Source organism: Poecile atricapillus, chromosome 34 (assembly GCF_030490865.1).
Source record: "Poecile atricapillus isolate bPoeAtr1 chromosome 34, bPoeAtr1.hap1, whole genome shotgun sequence".
Classification (NCBI taxonomy): domain Eukaryota; kingdom Metazoa; phylum Chordata; class Aves; order Passeriformes; family Paridae; genus Poecile; species Poecile atricapillus.
In genome coordinates, this window is record NC_081282.1 from 3,741,771 (window position 1) to 3,764,435 (window position 22,665).

General features: G+C 58.4%; 1 protein-coding gene and 1 long non-coding RNA gene across 2 annotated transcripts in view; both read right to left on the reverse strand.

The window, feature by feature from the left end:
* Positions 1-595: 595 nt before the first annotated feature.
* SRCAP (Snf2 related CREBBP activator protein) overlaps positions 596-22,665 on the reverse strand; it is a 48,197-nt gene continuing 26,127 nt past the window's right edge. The window contains exons 36-42 of the mRNA XM_058860969.1: positions 7,584-7,732; positions 5,008-5,220; positions 4,355-4,526; positions 3,894-3,905; positions 3,389-3,571; positions 1,074-1,175; positions 596-807 (exon numbers count right to left, since the gene is read on the reverse strand). Coding sequence (XP_058716952.1) covers positions 611-807; positions 1,074-1,175; positions 3,389-3,571; positions 3,894-3,905; positions 4,355-4,526; positions 5,008-5,220; positions 7,584-7,732 — 1,028 coding nt within the window. The 3' untranslated portion in view covers positions 596-610. The remainder of the gene's footprint in view (positions 808-1,073; positions 1,176-3,388; positions 3,572-3,893; positions 3,906-4,354; positions 4,527-5,007; positions 5,221-7,583; positions 7,733-22,665) is intronic.
* LOC131590643 (uncharacterized) lies at positions 8,146-9,385 on the reverse strand. Its single transcript, XR_009280175.1, has 3 exons — positions 9,283-9,385; positions 8,767-8,892; positions 8,146-8,183 (listed from the first exon to the last, which is right to left on the reverse strand). It is a non-coding gene; the product is annotated as an uncharacterized LOC131590643 (long non-coding RNA).

Below are 22,665 nucleotides of genomic sequence, written 5' to 3' on the forward strand. Positions count from 1 at the left end.
GGGGTCAGAGCGTGGTGACCACTCGGGACGGGCCAAAGGTGTCCGGGAGGGGGCCAGGGGTGGCTGAAAGTGACCAGTGGTCACCCTGGGGGGTCAGAAATGGTCTGGGGTGGTCTGGGGTGGCAGTGAATGACCAGTGGTCACTCAGGGGTGGTGAGTGGTCACTCAGGGATGGTGAGTGGTCACTCAGGGATGGTGAGTGGTCACTCAGGGATGGTGAGTGGTCACTCTGGGATGGTGAGTGGTCACTCTGGGATGGTGAGTGGTCACTCAGGGATAGTGAGTGGTCACTCAGGGATGGTCAGGGATGGTGAGTGGTCACTCAGGGGTGGTGAGTGGTCACTCAGGGATGGTCAGGGATGGTGAGTGGTCACTCAGGGATGGTGAGTGGTCACTCAGGGATGGTGAGTGGTCACTCAGGGACAGTGAGTGGTCACTCAGGGATGGTGAGTGGTCTCTCGGGGATGGTGAGTGGTCACTCAGGGATGGTGATGGTCACTCGGGGATGGTGATGGTCACTCAGGGGCGGTCACTCAGCGGTCACTCAGCGGTCACTCTGGGATGGTCAGGGACGGTGATGGTCACTCAGGGGCGGTCACTCAGCGGTCACTCAGCGGTCACTCGGGGCGCTCAGCTGATGTAGACGCGGTGGAAGTCGTGGGCGCCGAAGGCCGCGTTGCACTTGGGGCACTTGCGCTGCCGCGTGTCGTAGCGGCTCTTGACGCACTCGAAGCAGAAGACGTGGAAGCACTTGGTCAGCACCGCGTCCTTCTTGCGGGCGTTGCAGCACGGACAGGTCAGCCGGGCCTGGCCGGAGACAGAGTGACCACTCGTGACCGGCTGTGACCACTCGTGACCGGCCAGGACCGGCCAGGACCAGCCGGGACCCGCGAGGGGTCATCGGAGGGGTTAACGGTCATCAGCGGTAATTAAAGGCCGTTGAGGGTCACTCAAGGTCAGCTGGAATGACCCCAAGGGCTGGGAAGGTTCTGGAAGGCTCTGGAAGGTCCCAGAAGGTCCCGGAAGGTTCCAGAAGGTCCTGGAAGGTTCCAGAAGGTCCCCCCGAGGCTCACCCGGTACTCCTTGATCTCCTCCTGCAGGATCTGGTCGGCGTCGGCGTAAACCTCGACCTTGCGCTGCTTCTCCAGCTTCCGGCGCAGCCGCGACAGCTCCTCCTGCCGGGGGAGAAACCCCAAATTTACACAGAATTCACCCAAAAACCACCCCCAAATCCGCACAGAATTCACCCAAAAACCACCCCAAATCCGCACAGAATTCACCCAAAAAACCTCCCCAAATCCGCACAGAATTCACCCAAAAACCACCCCCAAATTCACACAGAATTCACCCAAAAAACACCCCCAAATTCACACAGAATTCAACCAAAAACCACCCCCAAATTCACACAGAATTCACCCAAAAACCACCCCCAAATTTACACAGAATTCACCAAAAAACCACCCCCGAATTTACACAGAATTCACCCAAAAAACACCCCCAAATCCGCACAGAATTCACCCAAAAAACACCCCCAAATTCGCACAGAATTCACCCAAAAAACCTCCCCAAATTCACACAGAATTCACCCAAAAACCACCCCCAAATTCACACAGAATTCACCCAAAAACCACCCCCAAATTTACACAGAATTCACCCAAAAACCACCCCCAAATTTACACAGAATTCACCCAAAAAACCTCCCCAAATTCGTACAAAATTCACCCAAAAAACCTCCCCAAATTTACACAGAATTCACCCAAAAACCACCCCCGAATTTACACAAAATTCACCCAAAAAAGCTCCCCAAATTTACACAGAATTCACCCAAAAACCACCCCCGAATTTACACAAAATTCACCCAAAAAAGCTCCCCAAATTCACACAGAATTCACCCAAAAAACCTCCCCAAATTTACACAGAATTCACCCAAAAAATCTCCCCAAATTCGCACAGAATTCACCCAAAAACCACCCCCAAATCCGCACAGAATTCACCCAAAAAACCTCCCCAAATTCGTACAAAATTCACCCAAAAAACCTCCCCAAATTCACACAGAATTCACCCAAAAACCACCCCCGAATTCGCACAGAATTCACCCAAAAACCACCCCAAATCCGCACAGAATTCACCAAAAACCACCCCCAAATTTACACAGAATTCACCCAAAAAACCTCCCGAATTTACACAAAATTCACCCAAAAAACCTCCCCAAATTTACACAAAATTCACCCAAAAAACCTCCCCAAATCCACACAGAATTCACCCAAAAAACCTCCCCAAATCTGCACAGAATTCACCAAAAAAACCTCCCCAAATTTACACAGAAATTCAGCCAAAAAACCTCCCCAAATCCGCACAGAATTCACCCAAAAACCACCCCAAATTTACACAGAATTCACCCAAAAAACCTCCCCAAATTCACACAAAATTAACCCAAAAACCACCCCAAATTTACACAGAATTCACCCAAAAAACCACCCCCAAATTTACACAAAATTCACCCAAAAAACCTCCCCAAATTCACACAAAATTCACCCAAAAAACCTCCCCAAATTCACACAGAATTCACCCAAAAAACCTCCCCAAATTTACACAGAATTCACCCAAAGAAACACCCCAAACTCGCACAGAATTCACCCAAAAACCTCCCCAAATTTACACAGAATTCACCCAAAACCCACCCCGAATTTACACAGAATTCACCCAAAACCACCCTCGAATTTACACAGAATTTACCCAAAAACCTCCCAAATTCGTACAAAATTCACCCAAAAAAACACCTCGAAATCCGCACAAAACATTCCCAAAAACCACCCCCAAATTCGCACAGAATTCACCCAAAAAACCACCCCCAAATTCACACAGAATTCACCCAAAAAACCTCCCCAAATTCACACAGAATTCACCCAAAAAATCCCCCCAAAATTCGCACAAAACGTTCCCAAAAAACCTCCCCAAATTCCCAAAAACATTCCCGAAAATCCCCGAGTTTCCCAAGCTGCCCCCGAATCTCCTCTGAGCTGCCCGAGCTCCTCCCAGACCCTCCCGGAATTCCCACAATTCCCACAATTCCCACAATTCCCGGAATTTCCCGCCATTCCCACAATTCCCGCCGTTCCCACAATTCCCACAATTCCCGCCATTCCCGGAATTCCCACAATTCCCACAATTCCCACAATTCCCGGAATTCCCACCATTCCCGCCATTCCCACCATTCCCGGAATTCCCACAATTCCCGGGATTCCCACAATTCCCACAATTCCCGGAATTCCCACAATTCCCACAATTCCCACAATTCCCGCCATTCCCACAATTCCCGGAATTCCCACAATTCCCACAATTCCCACAATTCCCGGAATTCCCGGAATTCCCACAATTCCCGGCGCACCTGTGCGCGTTTGAGGCTGAGCGATTCCTTGTCCTTGGCCGCGCGGTTCTCGGCCGCGCACACCTGCAGCTCCCGCAGCCGCGCCTGCACGTGCTCGCCCTGCGCCCGCAGGTCCTCGGCCTCCAGCTGGGCCGCCTCCACCGCCTGGGGACACACCTGGCTCACCTGGGGACACCTGGGACACTGGGGACACCTGGGGACACACCTGGGGGGCTGGGGACACACCTGGCTCACCTGGGGACACACCTGGGGGGGGCTGGGGACACACCTGGGGACACCTGGGACACCTGGGGGGGCTGGGGACACACCTGGGGACACCTGGGGACACACCTGGGGACACCTGGGGACACACCTGGGGACACCTGGACACACCTGGACACACCTGGGGACACCTGGACACACCTGGACACATCTGGGGACACCTGGGGGGGCTGGGGGACACACCTGGGGACACCTGGGGACACACCTGGACACACCTGAACACACCTGGGGGGGCTGGGGACACACCTGGACACACCTGGGTCACCTGGGGACACACCTGGGGGGGACTGGGGACACACCTGGGGGACACCTGGGGACACACCTGGACACACCTAGGGACACCTGGACACACCTGGGTCACCTGGGGCACACCTGGGGACACCTGGACACACCTGGGGACACACCTGGGGGGCTGGGGACACACCTGGGTCACCTGGGGACACACCTGGACACACCTGGGACACACCTGGGGGGGCTGGGGACACACCTGGGTCACCTGGGGACACACCTGGACACACCTGGATACACCTGGGACACACCTGGGGGGGCTGGGGACACACCTGGGTCACCTGGGGACACACCTGGACACACCTGGGACACACCTGGGGGGGCTGGGGACACACCTGGGTCACCTGGGGACACACCTGGACACACCTGGATACACCTGGGACACACCTGGGGGGGCTGGGGACACACCTGGGTCACCTGGGGACACACCTGGACACACCTGAGCCCACCTGAGGCCCCTCACCTTCCTCTTGTGCAGCTCCAGCGCCTGCGAGCGCAGGCTCAGCTCCTTCTCCACCGCGCCCAGGGCGCTCTGCAGGCCCCGCTCCTTCTCCTCCAGCTTCTGCACCACCTGCAGCTGCGCCTCCACCTGCGCAGGTGAGCCAGCAGCTCTTAATTCATCACTAATTAGCAAAACCGGGTAACTAATACCCAAAACTACGGCGATTATAGGCCTTTATTAGCCATTATTAGGCAATTATTAGGGATTATTACGCCATTATTGTGGGCTATTAGGTCATTACTAAGTTCTGGTTTATTAAGTGCTCAATAGTGTCTATTAACAGCAATTAAAAAATAAATAAGCCTTATTAGCATCTTTTAAACAGCAATTAGCAACTATTAACGGCTATTAGCGTTATTAATCCCGTTATTAGGCTGGAACCAGGACTAATTGCAGTACCGGGGGGGTTCCCGGGCCTCACCTGCGCCTTGAGGGCGAGCACCTGCTCGGCCAGCTCGTCCTTCTCCTCGCGCAATTAGCAACTATTAACAGCTATTAATATTATTAATCCCGTTATTAGGCTGGAACCAGGACTAATTGCAGTACCAGGGGGGTTCCCGGGCCTCACCTGCGCCTTGAGGGCGAGCACCTGCTCGGCCAGCTCGTCCTTCTCCTCGCGCAGCAGCTTGTGGATCTGGTTGGCCTTGATGCGCTCCGACATCAGCTTGAAGTTGGCGTCGTCCTTCTCGCGCAGCTGCTGCAGCAGCCGCAGGTTCTGCTCCTGCATGTCCTCGAAGGCCTGGCCCGTCACGTCCATCTCCGACAGCAGCGCCTCCTCCTCCTGACGCCGCCGCCGCCATCGCGGGAGGGACAGGATGGACGTCATTGAGGGACAAGATGGCCGCCACCATGGGAGGGACAAGATGGCCGCCGCCGCCGCGGGAGGGACAGGATGGACGCCATGGAGGGACAAGATGGACATCATTGAGGGACAAGATGGACGCCATTGAGGGAGGGACAAGATGGCGCCACCATGGGAGGGACAAGATGGCCGCCATGGAGGGAGGAACAAAATGGCCGCCATTGTGGGAGGGACAAGATGGCCGCCATTGAGGGACAAGATGGATGCCATTGAGGGACAAGATGGCCGCCGGGGGAGGGACAAGATGGACGGTCATTGAGGGACAAGATGGCCGCCAACATGGGAGGGACAAGATGGACGCCATTGAGGGACAAGATGGCCGCCAACATGGGAGGGACAAGATGGACGCCATTGAGGGACAAGATGGCCGCCAACATGGGAGGGACAAGATGGACGTCATTGAGGGAGGGACAGGATGGACGCCATTGAGGGACAAGATGGACGCCATTGAGGGACAAGATGGCCGCCATTGAGGGACAAGATGGCCGCCGGGGGAGGGACAAGATGGGCGTCATTGAGGGACAAGATGGACGCCATTGAGGGAGGGACAAGATGGACGCCATTGAGGGACAAGATGGACGCCATTGAGGGAAGGACAAGATGGCCGCCAGGGGGAGGGACAAAATGGACGTCATTGAGGGACAAGATGGACGCCATTGAGGGACAAGATGGCCGCCGGGGGAGGGACAAGATGGACGCCATTGAGGGACAAGATGGACGCCAGGGGAGGGACAGGATGGACGCCATTAAGGGACAAGATGGACGTCATTGAGGGACAAGATGGCCGCCGGGGGAGGGACAAGATGGACGTCATTGAGGGACAAGATGGGCGTCATTGAGGGACAAGATGGACGCCATTGAGGGAGGGACAAGATGGACGCCATTGAGGGACAAGATAGATGCCACTGAGGGACAAGATGGCCGCCACATGGGAGGGACAAGATGGACGCCATTGAGGGACAAGATGGACGCCATTGAGGGACAAGATGGACGCCATTGAGGGACAAGATGGCCGCCGGAGGAGGGACAAGATGGCCACCGGGGGAGGGACAAGATGGCCGCCAGGGGAGGGACAAGATGGCCGCCATCAGTGGGTGTGGCACGGTGGTGACGTCAGCAGGTGGGGGAGGGTGGGTGATGTCAGCGGGACGGGCAAAATGGCCGACCTGAAACCAGCTCCGGTCCCTCCCCTGTCCCAGGTGTGTCCCCAGGTGTCCCCAGGTGTCCCCAGGTGTCCCCAGGTGTGTTCCAGACTGGGTCCTAGACTGGGTTCTAGAGCGGTTCTAGATCGGTTCTAGACTGGGTTCTAGAAGGTTCTAGACTCGGTTCTAGACCGCTCTAGAACGTTCTAGATCGGTTCTAGATCGGTTCTAGACTGGGTTCCGGATCGGTTCTAGACTGCTCTAGAACGTTCTAGACTCGGTTCTAGAGCGGTTCTAGACTGGGTTTCTAGAAGGTTCTAGATTGGGTTCTGGATTGGGTTCCAGCTGTCCCAGGTGTTTCCAGGTGTCCCCTCACCTGTCCCAGGTGTCCCCAGGTGTGTCCCCAGGTGTCCCCCTCACCTGTCCCAGGTGTGTCCCAGGTGTCCCCAGGTGTGTCCAGGTGTGTCTGGATGTCCCCAGGTGTGTCCCCAGGTGTCCCCAGGTGTCCCCCTCACCTATCCAGGTGTGTCCCCAGGTGTGTGTCCCCCAGCTGTCCCCTCACCTGTCCCAGGTGTCCCCAGGTGTCCCCAGGTGTCCCTCACCTATCCCAGGTGTCCCCAGGTGTCCCCAGGTGTGTCCCCAGGTGTCCCCAGGTGTCCCCAGGTGTGCCGGTGTCCCAGGTGTCCCTCAGGTGTCCAGGTCCCTCACCTGTCCCAGGTGTCCCCAGGTGTCCCCTCACCTGTCCAGGTTCCCCAGGTGTCCCTCACTGTTCTGAGTCCCTGGATGTGTGTTCTCTACTTTTGTCCCCAGGTGTCCCTCACCTATCCCAGGTGTGTCCCCAGGTGTCCCCAGGTATCCCCAGGTGTCCCCCAGGTGTATCCAGGTATCCCCAGGTGTGTCCCCAGGTGTCCCCTCACCTGTCCCAGGTGTCCCCAGGTGTCCCCTCACCTATCCCAGGTGTGTCCCAGGTGTCCCCAGGTGTCCCCAGGTGTCCCTCACCTGTCCCAGGTGTCCCAGGTATCCCTCACCTGTCCCAGGTGTCCCCAGGTGTCCCCTCACCTGTCCCAGGTGTCCCTCACCTATCCCAGGTGTTTCCAGGTGTCCCCAGGTGTCCCTCACCTGTCCCAGGTGTCCCCTCACCTGTTTGGTGGCCGCCAGCCGTCGCTGCAGGTGCTCGATCTGCTCCTCGCTCAGGCGCAGCCGCCGCAGCGCCTCCTCATCCGCCAGCTTCTTGCTCTCGCGGCGCTCGCGCTCCTCCAGCTCCCGCCAGCGCCCCCGCAGCTCCTCCAGCTTAATTAACCATTAATTAACCCTTAATTAATCATTAATTAGTCATTAATCATTCATTAAACGCTAAATGTGAACGGGATTAATTCACACCCAAAACCGGCTTCGCTCTCGCGCTCCTCCAGCTCCCGCCAGCGCCCCCGCAGCTCCTCCAGCTTAATTAACCATTAATTAACCCTAATTAATCATTAATTAGTCATTAATCATTCATTAAACGCTAAATGTGAACGGGATTAATTCACACCCAAAACCGGCTCCGGCTCTCGCGCTCCTCCAGCTCCCGCCAGCGCCCCCGCAGCTCCTCCAGCTTAATTAACCATAATTAACCCTTAATTAATCATTAATTAGTCATTAATCATTCATTAAACGCTAAATGTGAACAGGATTAATTCACACCCAAAACCAGCTCCGCCTCTCGCGCTCCTCCAGCTCCCGCCAGCGCCCCCGCAGCTCCTCCAGCTGCTCACGGGTTATTAATTAACCGTTAATTAATCATTAATTAGTCATTAATCATTCATTAATCATTCATTAAATGCTGAATGTGAACAAGATTAATTCACACCCAAAACCGGCTCCGGCTCTCGCGCTCCTCCAGCTGCTCACAGGTTATTAATTAACTGTTAATTAATCATTAATTAATCATTAATCATTCATTAAACGCTAAATGCGAACAGGATTAATTCACACCCAAAACCGGCTCCGGCTCTCGCGCTCCTCCAGCTGCTCACGGGTTATTAATTAATTATCAATTAATGATTAATTAATCGTTCATTAAACGTTAAATGCGAACGGGATGAATTATCGTCCAAAACCCGTTCCGGCTCTCGCGGCGCTCGCGCTCCTTCTCCAGCTAATTAACGCTCGTTACTTCACAAATAAATTAATGAGCGATTAATTAACAATTAATCATTAATCAGTCACCCAGCGCCGCCCCCTAATTAACCGTTAACCCCTCATTGGCACGCAGCCCTGCACGAGCCCCGCCCCCGGCCGCCCAATCGGCGTTAATGGGCGCCTCGTTAGCGCTAATTAGCACTAATTACCTCGCCTTGCTCTTCCTCTCGGCGGCCATCAGCGTCACCTTGTCGCGCTGCTCCTTGGGCGCTGATTTGTACATGTCCAGCAGCAGTTCTTCATCTCCTTCTGGTTCTCCTGCGCCTTCCTGCCGCCATTTGCATCTCATTTGCATCTCATTTGCATCTCATTGCATCTCATTTGCATACTGCCCACCTCTCTGACACGGCCACGCCCGCCCCCCCCGCTTGGCTCCGCCCCGTTTTTATTTCGCTGCCAATCACGGGGGAGAAACGACCAAAGAACCCCAAGGACCGCCCCCACATTTAAATTCAGGCTCAAGCTTTTTTGCATGCCATTTGCATATTCATAAGCCACACCCCCTTACTTGGCTCCACCCCCTTTCACCTCCCCCCAATTTTGGGTCCAAACTCCCCCAAAATGGGGAAAAACCTGGAAAACGCCCAAATTCACCCCTCGAGGCCCCGCCCACCCAGCCCCTCATTAGCATCTCATTAGCATAGCCCCGCCCACTCACTTGAGCTCCGCCCTCAGCTGTTTCAGCACCTCTGAGTCTTTTTTCTTCTCCTCGGGGCCCCCCTTGGGCCGCTCCCGCCCCTCCCCCCGCGCCCGCCCCTCCCCCCCGGCCCCGCCCCCTCCCCCCCGCTCGGGGCGGGGCCTGGGAGGGGGCGGGGCCGGCGGCCGGGGAGGGGGCGGGGCCTGCGGGGCGGGGCTGGGGGTGGGGGCGGGGCTGGGGGTGGGGGCGGGGGCCGGGGGCTTCTTCCTCTTCCTCCTTTGGGGGGGGAGGGGCGGCTTTGGGGGGAGGGTCCTGGGGGGAGGGGCCGGAGGCGGCCACGCCTCTTTGTCCTCGGAAGGGGGAGGGGCGGGGGTGGGGGGAGGGGCCGGGGGTTTCCTCGGGGGGAGGGGCAGAGCTGGAGGAGGGGGGGCGGGGCCAGAGGAGGAGGAGGAGGAGGGAGGGGGGAGGGGGTGGGGGAGGGGCGGGGCTGGGTGGGGGAGGGGCGCCGCTGGCCTGGAGGCGGAGCTGGAAGAGAAAGGGGGAGGGGGTCAGGAGGGACACGACCCACTTAAAGGGGCCACGCTCGTTTTTAACCACACCCCTTCAAGCCCCACCCCTCACTCTTAAAGTGGACCACACCCCCTTAAAGAGACCACACCCCCCTTAAAGGGACCACACCCCCTTAAACAGACCACACCCCCTTAAAGAGACCACACCCCCTTAAAGAGACCACACCCCCTTAAAGGGGCCACACACCCTTAAACAGACCACACCCCCTTAAAGAGACCACACCCCCTTAAAGTGACCACACCCCCTTAAAGGGACCACACCCCCTTAAAGAGACCACACCCCCCTTAAAGGGACCACACCCCCTTAAAGGGACCACACCCCCTTAAAGGGACCACACCCCCTTAAAGGGACCACACCCCCTTAAAGGGACCACACCCCCTTAAAGAGACCACACCCCTGTTAAAGGGACCACACCCCCTTAAAGGGACCACACCCCCTTAAAGAGACCACACCCCTGTTAAAGGGACCACACCCCCTCAAAGAAACCACACCCCCTTAAAGGGACCACACCCCTGTTAAAGGGACCACACCCCCTTAAAGTGACCACACCTCCTTAAAGGGACCACACCCCTGTTAAAGGGACCGCCCTCCTGTCAGGTGAGCCGTGGCCCCGCCCCCCGGGAGGCCCCGCCCACCTTGCCGATCTCGGCCTGCACCTCGCGCAGTTTGCGTTTGTAGCGCTGCACGTCCCCCTTGAGCTGGTGGTTGTGGTTCTGCAGGAACTGATCAGGTGCCGCATCTCCCGGTTAATGGGGCCTGCAGGGGACAGGTGGGACAGGTGAGATGGGACAGGTGAGACAGGTGAGAGGGGACAGGTGAGAGGGGACAGGTGAGAGGGGACAGGTGAGACAGGGGAGAGGGGACAGGTGAGACAGGTGAGAGGGGACAGGTGAGACAGGGGAGAGGGGACAGGTGGGACAGGTGACACAGGTGAGAGGGGACAGGTGAGACAGGTGAGAGGGGACAGGTGAGAGGGGACAGGTGAGACAGGTGAGCAGCCCTGGAGGGAAAATCTCCATCCAGGTGAGCTCAGCCTGCTTTGGGGGTCCCAGGAGTTCCCAGGGAAGCCCAGGTGACCCCCAGGAGCCACACCCGTGCCCAGGTGTCCCCCAGGTGTCCCCAGGTGTCCCCCAGGTGTCCCAGGTTCCCCCAGGTGTCCCCCAGGTGTCCCCAGGTGTCCCCAGGTGTGCCCAGGTGTACCCAGGTGTGCCCAGGTGTCCCCAGGTGTCCCCCAGGTGTGCCCAGGTTCCCCCAGGTGCCCCCCAGGTGTCCCCAGGTGTCCCCCAGGTGTCCCCAGGTGTCCCCCAGGTGACCCCCCAAGTGTCCCCAGGTGTTCCCAGGTGTCCCCCAGGTGTCCCCAGGTGTGCCCAGATGTCCCCAGGTGTCCCAGGTGCCCCCAGGTGTGCCCAGGTGTCCCCAGGTGCCCCCCAGGTGTCCCCCCAGCTGTCCCCAGGTGTCCCCAGGTGTCCCCAGGTGTCCCCCAGGTGTCCCCCAGCTGTCCCCAGGTGTCCCCAGGTGCGCCGTGCCTCACCTGCCTGCTCGTTGGCCGCCAGGTTCTGCTCGAACTCGATGCGCAGCATCTCGTACTCCTTGCGCACCTGAGCCAAGGTGTCCTCCAGCTGGATCACCTCGGTGCGCAGCCGCTTCTGCACGCCCAGCTCGTCGCTCTGCGGGAGACCCCGACGCCGGTTCTGGAATGTTCTTACTCACCTTCAGCGCTTTCTTTATTTATTATTTCCTTTCAGGATTTTTCCTTTTGTTCCCCACTTTTGGGTTTTTTTCATTTCTTTCAGAATTTATTCCTGTTTTTCTCCAGACTTTGCAGATTTTTTTTTTCAAGGTTTTTGACTTTAAATAATTTTTTTCCTTGGCGGCGTTTTTGGGAATTTCTCTCTTTTTTTGGGATCTCTTGGGATTCCCTTTCCCGTTTTTCCTTCAGCGTTTTTCCTGCATTTTTTAGAGTTTTCTTTCCATTTCCTTTTTTATTTTTTATTGAGTTTTTCAGCAGTTTGGAGAACTTTATCTCTGCTTTGTTTTTGGAAACATTTTTTACCTTTTTCTAATCATTTTTAGAGGAATCTTTTAGGATCCCAAGGTGCCGGCGGCCATCTTGGATGGGGAATTATGGGATTGATGGTGCCGGTGGCCATCTTGGATGAGGAATTATGGGATTGATGGTGCTGGCGGCCATCTTGGATGAAGAATTATGGGATTGATGGTGCTGGCAGCCATCTTGGATGGGGAATTATGGGATTGATGGTGCTGGCAGCCATCTTGGATGGGGAATTATGGGACTGATGGTGCTGGCGGCCATCTTGGATGGGGAATTATGGGACTGATGGTGCTGGCGGCCATCTTGGATGAGGAATTATGGGATTGATGCTGCCGGCGGCCATCTTGGATGAGGAATTATGGGATTGATGCTGCCGGCGGCCATCTTGGATGGGGAATTATGGATTGATGGCGCCGGCGGCCATCTTGGAGCTGACTTACAGGGATTAATGTCCCCAAAATGTCCCCAAATGTCCCCCAAAATGTCCCCAAATGTCCCCAAAACGTCCCCAGATGTCCCCAAAACGTCCCCAGATGTCCGCGGGTGACCCCCGAGGCCCCGGGCCCACCTCCATGTGCTCGATGTGGCGCAGGTGGCTGTTCTTGGTGGCCAGCAGCAGCGCCCGCGCCTCGTCCAGCTGCGTCTTCACCTGCAGGCTCTCGTGGTAGAGCAGCGAGAACTGCGACTGCAAGCACCTTGTACTCCAGGGCCTCCTTCACCGCCTCCTCGGGCAGCGAGCGCAGCGCCACCTGGACAGGTGAGAGACACCTGAGTGACACCTGAGTGACACCTGAGTGACACCTGTGTGACCTGAGTGACCTGAGTGACCCCTGAGTGACCCCAGTGACCCTGTGACCCCTGAGTGACCCCTGAGTGACCCCTGTGTGACCCCTGAGTGACCCCTGAGTGACCCCTGAGTGACCCCTACAGGTACTCAGGGCCTCCTTCACCGCCTCCTCGGGCAGCGAGCGCAGCGCCACCTGGACAGGTGAGGGACACCTGTGTGACACCTGAGTGACACCTGTGTGACCCCTGTGTGACCCCTGAGTGACACCTGTGTGATGCCTGTGTGACACCTGTGTGACCCTGAGTGACCCTACAGGTACTCCAGGGCCTCCTTCACCGCCTCCTCGGGCAGCGAGCGCAGCGCCACCTGGACAGGTGAGGGACACCTGTGTGACTCCTGTGTGACCTCTGTGTGACCCCTGAATGACCCCTGTGTGACACCTGAGTGACCCCTGAGTGACACCTGTGTGACACCTGAGTGACCCCTGAGTGACCCCTGTGTGACACCTGAGTGACCCCTGAGCCCCCCAAATGTCCCCAGATGTCCCCAGATGTCCCCAATGTCCCCAATGTCCCCAATGTCCCAATGTCCCCAATGTCCCCAGGTGTCCCCAATGTCCCCAGATGTCCCCAGTGTCCCCAGATGTCCCCAGATGTCCCCAATGTCCCCAATGTCCCCAATGTCCCCAGTGTCCCCAGATGTCCCCAATGTCCCCAATGTCCCCGATGTCCCCAGATGTCCCCAATGTCCCGAATGTCCCCAGTGTCCCCAGATGTCCCCGATGTCCCCAGTGTCCCCAGTGTCCCCAGATGTCCCCAGATGTCCCCCAGTGTCCCCGATGTCCCCAGATGTCCCCAAAATGTCCCCAGATGTCCCCAGATGTCCCCAATGTCCCCGATGTCCCCAGTGTCCCCAGATGTCCCCGATGTCCCCGATGTCCCCGATGTCCCCAGATGTCCCCGATGTCCCCAGATGTCCCCAGATGTCCCCGATGTCCCCAGATGTCCCCGCTGGTGTCACCTTGAGGCGCTCCCTGGCCCCTGACGGCCGCCTGCAGACTCCAGCTGCAGCTTCTCCAGCTCAGCCATGCGGGAATTGGCCAAGTCCTGGTTCCCCTCCAGCTCCGCGTTCAGCATCTCAAACTGCGGGACAACGGCCAGAGCCCCGGGATTCACCCAAAAACACGGGGATTCACCCCAAAACCCCCATCCCAACCTCCCAGAACCCCGGGATTCACCCAAAAACACGGGGATTCACCCCAAAACCCCCATCCCAACCTCCCAGAACCCCGGGATTCACCCCAGAACCCCGGGATTCACCCCAAAAACCCCATCCCAACCCCCCAAAACCCCGGGATTCACCCCAGAGCCCCGGGATTCACCCCAAAATCCTGTGATTCACCCCAAAAACCCCGGCATTCACCCCAAAACCCTGGGATTCACCCCAAAACCCCGGGATTCACCCCAAAACCCCGGGATTCACCCCAAAAACACTGGGATTCACCCCAAAACCCCCGGGATTCACCCCAAAACCCCGGCATTCACCCCAAAAACACTGGGATTCACCCCAAAACCCTGGGATTCACCCCAAAACTCCATCCCAGCCCTCCAAAACCCCAAAGATTCCCCCAAACGGAGCCAAATCCCCCCCAAACTCCCCCAACCCCTAAACTCCCCCCCCCCAACTTTCCCCCCCCGAGTTTCCGGTACCTTCTGCATGCTCAGGGTGATCTGGCCCCCCTGGAAGCCCCCGGAGCTGCCGGAGCCGTAGGAGCCCGAGGTGAGCTGCGGACAGGTGAGTGCAGGTGTGTCCAGGTGAGTCTCACCTGACCCCGTTTTGGGGCTGACCCCATTTCGGGGCTCTCTGACCCCGTTTTGGGGCTGTCTGACCCCGTTTTGGGGCTGACCCCATTTCGGGGCTCTCTGACCCCGTTTTGGGGCTGTCTGACCCCATTTTGGGGCTCTCTGACCCCATTTTGGGGCTCTCTGACCCCATTTTGGGGCTGTCTGACCCCATTTCGGGGCTCTCTGACCCCATTTCGGGGCCGTCTGACCCCGTTTCTGCCCCTTTTGCCGCCGTTCCCGGGCGCTCCGCCCGCCCCAGGTGCGTTACCTGCTCCAGGGCCTCGGCCAGGTGTCTGTCCAGCCGCCCCTCGCGCTTGCGCAGTTTGGCGCTGTCCCACTGCAGCCCCTCCAGCGTCGTCCCCATCTCCAGAACCTTCGTCTCCGCCGAGGTGGCCTTGTCCTGCAGCTCGGCCAGCTGGACAGGTGGGACAGGTGAGACCGGGGGAGACAGGTGAGGCTCAGGTGTCCCCAGGTGTCCCCAGGTGAGGCTCAGGTGTATCCCAGGTGTCCCCAGGTGTCCCCAGGTGAGGCTCAGGTGTCCCCAGGTGTATCCCAGGTGTCCCCAGGTGTCCCCAGGTGTCCCAGGTGTCCCCAGGTGTCCCCAGGTGTATCCTAGGTGAGGCTCAGGTGTATCCCAGGTGTCCCCAGGTGTCCCCAGGTGAGGCTCAGGTATATCCCAGGTGTCCCCAGCTGTATCCCAGGTGTCCCCAGGTGTCCCCAGGTGTATCCCAGGTGTGCCCAGGTGTATCCCAGGTGTCCCCAGGTGTATCCCAGGTGTATCCCAGGTGTCCCCAGGTGTATCCCAGGTGTATCCCAGGTGTGCCCAGGTGTGCCCAGGTGTCCCCAGGTGTATCCCAGGTGAGGCTCAGGTGTCCCCAGGTGAGGCTCAGGTGTATCCCAGGTGTACCCAGCTGTCCCCAGGTGTATCCCAGGTGTGCCCAGGTGTGCCCAGGTGTATCCCAGGTGTCCCCAGGTGTCCCCAGGTGTCCCCAGGTGTCCCCAGGTGGGGACCGTACCTCCAGGGCCTCGCGCTGGTGTTTCAGGTGCAGCTGCTGGCTCAGCTCCTGCAGCCGCCGGTGCTCCCGCAGCAGCTCCCGCAGCAGCTCCCGGCCCGGCTCCGCCAGCTCCGCTGCAATTCCCACAAAATCACCCCAAATCCACCCCAAAACCTGGCAACCCACAAACCCCAAATCCCCAGAAACCTCCCCAAAAAAAACTGACAAGGAAAAAGAACCAAAATTCCCCAAAACTGCAGGAAATGACGATCGGAGCCCAAGAAATCAGAGACCCCCAGAAGCTCCAAAATCCCCAAAGCTCTGCCCCAAATCCCCCCAACAAAAAACCTCCAAATTCCAGAAAATTCCTCCCAAAATCAACCTACAACACCCCCAGGTGTATCCCAGGTGCCCCAGGTGTATCCCAGGTGTATCCCAGGTGTCCCCAGGTGTGTCCAGGTGTCCCCAGGTGTATCCCAGGTGTATCCCAGGTGTCCCCAGGTGTATCCCAGGTGTCCCCAGGTGCCCCCAGGTGCCCCCAGGTGTGCCCAGGTGTCCCCAGGTGTATCCCAGGTGTCCCCAGGTATATCCCAGGTGCCCCCAGGTGTCCCCAGGTGTGTCCCAGGTGTCCCCAGGTGTCCCCAGGTGCCCCAGGTGTATCCCAGGTGTATCCCAGGTGTATCCCAGGTGCCCCAGGTGTATCCCAGGTGTCCCCAGGTGTCCCCAGGTGTCCCCAGGTGTATCCCAGGTGTATCCCAGGTGTATCCCAGGTGTATCCCAGGCGCCCCCAGGTGTCCCCAGGTGTCCCCAGGTGTATCCCAGGTGTCCCCAGGTGCCCCAGGTGACTCACGGCGGGCGCTCAGGTGTCCCCCGAGCTGGTGCAGCCCCCTCTGGACGCGCCCCAGGGCCCCCCCCAGCCTGGCCACGGCCTCGGGGGCGAAGCTCAGCCGGGGTGGGGGAGGGGCGGCGGCCACGCCCTCCTCAGGCCCGCCCACCCAGGGCTCTGGATTAATTAGCGCTAATTAATATTCATCTATGCAAATCAGCAACCAAGCTCCGCCCCCCCACCCGGAGTTTTAATTTTATCCTGAGATTCCCACACGGAGCTCACGGAACGACGCCGGATCTTGTGGAATTCACCACAAAACTCCCAAAGACGCCCCCAAAATCCCCAAACTGCCCCCAAAATGCTGAACCCCCACCCCCAAATCCCCAATTTCCCCCTGAAATCCCCCAAAACTCCCCTGAAATCCCCCAAATCCCCAATTTCCCCCTGAAATCCCCCAAAACTCCCCTGAAATCCCCCAAATCCCCAATTTCCCCCTGAAATCCCCCAAAACTCCCCTGAAATCCCCCAAATCCCCAATTTCCCCCTGAAATCCCCCAAAACTCCCTTGAAATCCCCCAAAATCCCCAATTTCCCCCTGAAATCCCCCAAAACTCCCTTGAAATCCCCCAAATCCCCCAATTTCCCCCTGAAATCCCCCAAAACTCCCCTTAAATCCCCCAAATCCCCAATTTCCCCCTGAAATCCCCCAAAACTCCCCTGAAATCCCCCAAACCCCCCAATTTCCCCCTGAAATCCCCCAAAACTCCCCTCAAATCCCCCAAATCCCCAATTTCCCCCTGAAATCCCCCAAAACTCCCTTGAAATCCCCCAAAATCCCCAATTTCCCCCTGAAATCCCCCAAAACTCCCCTGAAATCCCCCAAATCCCCCAATTTCCCCCCAGAACCCCCGGCTTTCCCCTCCCCCGCTCTCACCTCTCCCCTCGGGCTCCCCGGGGGGGTTCGGGGGGGGCTCGGGGGGGTCCCCGGGGGGCGGGGCCGCCCCTCCCCCACCCCCCGCCCCTCCCCCGTCCCCGTCGCAGCGGCGCAGCAGCGTCTGCACCTCCGAGTCCAGCTGGGGGGGAAAGGGTTAAGAACGACCCCAAAAACCCCAAAACCACCCCAAAAACCAGCCCTGAGCCCCAGAAAAGCTGAAAAAACCCCAAATCACCCCCAAACCCCTAAAAACACCCCCAAAACCCACCCAAAAAACTCTAAATCCTCCATTTTTGGCATTCGCGATGTCATTTCCTGTCAACGCCATTTCCTGGGTGTTTCACCTGTCCCAGGTGCGGCCAGGTGTGGTTTTGGTGTCCATGGACCCATTCTGGGAGCTTTTTACGCCCTTTTTCAGGTGTTCCACCCGTCCCAGGTGCGGCCAGGTGCGTTACCTGCGCGCAGGTGAGGCTCACCTGTGCCCAGAAGCGGTTGACCAGGTGCAGGGTGGCGTCGTCCGTGGCCTGGCGCTTCTCGAGCTTCTCGATGCGCTCGCGGAGCTCGTCCTCGCACACCTGGCGCTGCTCCAGGCGCTCGGCCAGCTTCTTGTTCCGGAACTGCAGCACCTTGACATCCATCTCCTCCTGCACAGGTGCCACAGGTGAGACAGGTGAGGGACAGGAGAGAGACAGGTGAGAGACAGGACAGATGAGGCAGCTTCTTCTGCAACTGCAGCTCCTTGATGTCCACCTCCCCCCAGACGCCTGCAGGTGTATCCCAGGTGTGTTTAACCCCCCCAGGTGTGTTTAACCCCTCCAGGTGTGTTTAACACCCCCCCAGGTGCCCACAGGTGTATCCCAGGTATACCCCAGGTGTGTTTAACCCCCCCAGGTGTGTTTAACCCCCCCAGGTGTGTTTAACCCCCGCCCAGGTGTGTTTAACCCCCCCCCAGGTGTGTTTAACCCCCCCAGGTGTGTTTAACCCCCCCCCCAGGTGTGTTTAACCCCCCCCCAGGTATGTTTAACCCCCCCCCAGGTGTGTTTAACCCCCCCAGGTGTGTTTAACCCCCCCCCAGGTGTGTTTAACCCCCCCCAGGTGTGTTTAACCCCCCCCAGGTGTACCCCAGGTGTGTTTAACCCCCCCCCCCAGGTGTGTTTAACCCCCCAGGTGTGTTTAACCCCCCAGGTGTGTTTCACCCCCCCCCAGGTGTGTTTAACCCCCCCCCAGGTGTGTTTAACCCCCCAGGTGTGTTTCACCCCCCCCAGGTGTGTTTAACCCCCCCCCAGGTGTGTTTAACCCCCCCCAGGTGTACCCCAGGTGTGTTTAACCCCCCCAGGTGTGTTTAACCCCCCCCAGGTGTGTTTAACCCCCCCCAGGTGTACCCCAGGTGTGTTTAACCCCCTCCAGGTGTGTTTAACCCCCCCCAGGTGTGTTTAACCCCCCCCCAGGCGTGTTTCACCCCCCCCCCAGGTATACCCCAGGTGTGTTTAACCCCCCCCCAGCTGTGTTTAACCCCCCCCCCAGGTGTGTTTAACCCCCCCCAGGTGTGTTTAACCCCCCCAGGTGTGTTTAACCCCCCCCCCAGGTGTGTTTAACCCCCCCCAGGTGTGTTTAACCCCCCCCCAGGTGTGTTTAACCCCCCCAGGTGTGTTTAACCCCCCCCAGGTGTGTTTAACCCCCCCAGGTGCCCACAGGTGTATCCCAGGTGTATCCCAGGTGTGTTTAACCCCCCCCCAGGTGTGTTTAACCCCCCCAGGTGTGTTTAACCCCCCCCCCAGGTGTGTTTAACCCCCCCCCCCCAGGTGTGTTTAACCCCCCCCAGGTGTGTTTAGCCCCCCCCAGGCGTGGTTAAACCCCCCCCAGGTGTGTTTAACCCCCCCCCCAGGTGTGTTTAACCCCCCCCAGGTGTACCCCAGGTGTGTTTAACCCCCCCCCCAGGTGCCCCTGGGTGTACCCCAGGTGTGTTTAATCCCCCCCAGGTGCCCACAGGTGTATCCCAGGTATACCCCAGGTGTGTTTAACCCCCCCCAGGTGTGTTTAACCCCCCCCAGGTGTGTTTAACCCCCCCCCCAGGTGTACCCCAGGTGTGTTTAACCCCCCCCAGGTGTGTTTAACCCCCCCCCAGGTGTGCTCACCGTGGAGGAGATGCCCCCCAGGTGTGTTTAACCCCCCCCCAGGTGTGCTCACCGTGGAGGAGATGCCCCCCAGGTGTGTTTAACCCCCCCCCAGGTGTACCCCAGGTGTGTTTAACCCCCCCCAGGTGTGTTTAACCCCCCCCCAGGTGTGCTCACCGTGGAGGAGATGCCCCCCAGGTGTGTTTAACCCCCCCCAGGTGTGTTTAACCCCCCCCAGGTGTGTTTAACCCCCCCCAGGTATACCCCAGGTGTGTTTAACCCCCCCCCCAGGTGTGTTTAACCCCCCCCAGGTGTACCCCAGGTGTGTTTAACCCCCCCAGGTGTGCTCACCGTGGAGGAGATGCCCCCCAGGCGCAGGGGCTCGATCAGGGTGGTCGGCGGCTGCTCCTCGCGGGGGGGTCTCTTCTCGGGGGGGCCCCCCCCGGCCTCGGGGGGTCCCCGCTTGGCCCCAACCCCCGCCATGGGCACCTGGGCACACCTGGGGATCTGGGGAGAATTTGGAGGATTTGGGGGAGGTTTTGGGATGGCCGGAAGCTCCGCGAAAGCCTCATTAAATATTTAAGCGCACTCGGAGACAAATTCTGGGGGAATTTTGGGCTTTTTGAACGACAAAAGGAGCCGGGCGTCAGCGGATGGAACTGAAGGGCTTTGAGGGGGTCACGGGAGAGAATGTGGGGCATTTTGGGAGGAACTTCAGCGATTTTGGGCCCTTGCAGAGCTCAGCGCCGCCTGAGGGGCCAAAATGGCGGCCCGAGGGGACCCTGAGGGGAGGGGACTGCAACGGCGCCTCGGAGAGGCCCGGGAACGCTCCGGGGGGTTTTGGGGGTGGTTCTGAAAGGATCTGGGGTGGCTTTCGGTCGATTTCCAGCGATTTTGGGGGTTTTTTGGGGGTTTAAACAGGGCCCTTCCCGCCCCTCCCCTCAGAGCTCACCGGAGCCGGAGCCGCCGTCAGCGCCCCCTAGCGGTGAGCCGGCCCTGCGCGCGCGCGAGGCCACGCCCACCGCCAACTCTGATTGGCTGAGCCGCATTGGCCACGCCCTAACCCCCGCCCTCCGCGTTCTGATTGGCTGAGTCTTCTCAGAGCCCCCTCGTTACCGTGGTAACAGAGAAAGGGCGGGAAGAGGCGGAGCCTGCGGCTCTTAAAGGGGCAGCATTAAAGCGGCGATGGCGGCGGTGGGGCCCACAAAGGGTTTGGGGACCCCCGGGACCCTTCGGGCACGGCCAGAACCCCCTAAAAATCCTCAAAATACCCAAAAGAGACCCCAAAACCCCCCTGGGGACCCCCAAAAATCCCCACCAACCCAAATCCCTCACAAAAAATTCGCTGGGTCCCCCCAAAGTTCCCCCAAATCCTGCACCCAGGGCTCCCCAAATCCCCAAACATTTCTGAAATCCCCCCAAAATTCCCCAGCACCTGTCAAAATTCCCCCCACAGCCCTCCAGGGCTCCCAAAGTTCTCCCAAACATCCCTCAAATACCCCAAATTCCCTCAATTTTCCCCCAAATTCCCCCAACAGCCTCTCCAGGATCCTCCAAAATCCCCCGAAATTCCTTCAAGACGCTCCAATCTGTTCCAAAGCCCCCCTAAACCCTCCCAGTACCTGAAAAATCCCCCAACTGCGTTCCAGACCTCCCAAAATCCCCCCAAATCCCCCTTAAAACCCCAGACCCTCAACCCCACCCAAAATTTCCTATTTGCCCCCGAAATTCTCTTTAAAAACGCCCAAAAGCGCCGAAAAAACCCTCCCCAATCTCCCCGGTGCCACTCAGGAGCCACAAATTCGCCTCCAAAGCGCTCCAGGGTCCCAAAATTCCTTAAATCCCCCCTAAATTCCCCACAAAACTCTTAAAAGAACCCCCAAAACCTCTCTGGGACCCCTCAAAGTCCCTTTTCTATAAAAACCCTTCAAAGCCACCTGAAAACCTCCAAATTCACCCCAAAACCCTTCCCGGGGAGGGGGTCCCCAAAACTTGGAATTTTTAACCCTTTTTATTCATGGCAGGAAAAGCTTCGAGGGGGCGAGGGAGGAGCGGGGTCCCCTCCCCCGCCCCGGGGACCCTCCCCTCCCCCAACACCCGGCCCCGCCCCCCCCGGCCCAGCACAAAGCACCTTTGCATAGATCGGGTTCAAAAGGAACCAATTTTACAACGAGAGGGGGAGGGGAACGGAAACGGGGGGAAAAAACGCCCCTCCCCCACCCCCCGGAACCCCCCCAATTCTGCTGGGCCCGGTCCTGAAACAAGATGGCCGCCAGGGTTTAAAATGGCTGCCAGGAGTCATGGCGGGAGGCAAGATGGCCGCCGGGTTTCGGTGTCAGCTCGCAGTCAAGATGGCTGCCAGGAATCAAGATGGCTGCCAGGAATCAAGATGGCTGCCGGGATTCAAGATGGCTGCCAGGAATCAAGATGGCTGCCGGGATTCAAGATGGCTGCCAGGATTCAAGATGGCTGCCAGGAATCAAGATGGCTGCCGGGATTCAAGATGGCTGCCGGGATTCACAGACGTCGGCAGGAAGCAAGATGGCTGCCAAGTCCAATGTCGGTCAGAGTCAAGATGGCCACCAAGAATCAAAATGGCTGCCGGGAACCACGGCAGCGCCTGGTTCAAGATGGCCGCTGGTTCCATCGTCTGCTCGCGGCCAAGATGGCGGCTGGTCGGTCAGAGACAAAATGGCCACCGCGACACAAGATGTCGGCGTGATTGTGGACTCAGTTCGCGGTCAAGATGGAGGCTGGGCGGGGCCAAAATGGCCACTGATGATGTCACTGATTTCAAGATGGCTGCTGGTTCTGACAGGTGCTGGAGCAAGATGGCCACTACCAATGACGTCATCAGCTTCAAGATGGCCACCACCTGTGACGTCACAAAATCCAAGATGGCCGTTCGTGACGTCACCAGCCCTGACGTCACCAGACTCAAGATGGCCGCCAACGACATCCAGGAGTCCAACACCAGCTCACATTTCAAAGATGGACGCCACAATCCTAACACGGTCACCGGAAGTGACGTCACAGACGCACGACGTCGCCATCTTGGATTCACTGAGGCGGCCATCTTGGATGTGACCCAGCAGCCACCTTGGCCACGCCCCAAGCCTTGTCGGCCATCTTGGGGTCACCCAAAGGTCACGGTGTCGGCCATCTTGGGGTCACCCAAAGGTCACGGTGTCGGCCATCTTGGGGTCACTCAAAGGTCACGGTGTCGGCCATTTTGGGGTCACTTTCGGCCATTTTGAGGCGTTAAGGCGGGTCCTGTC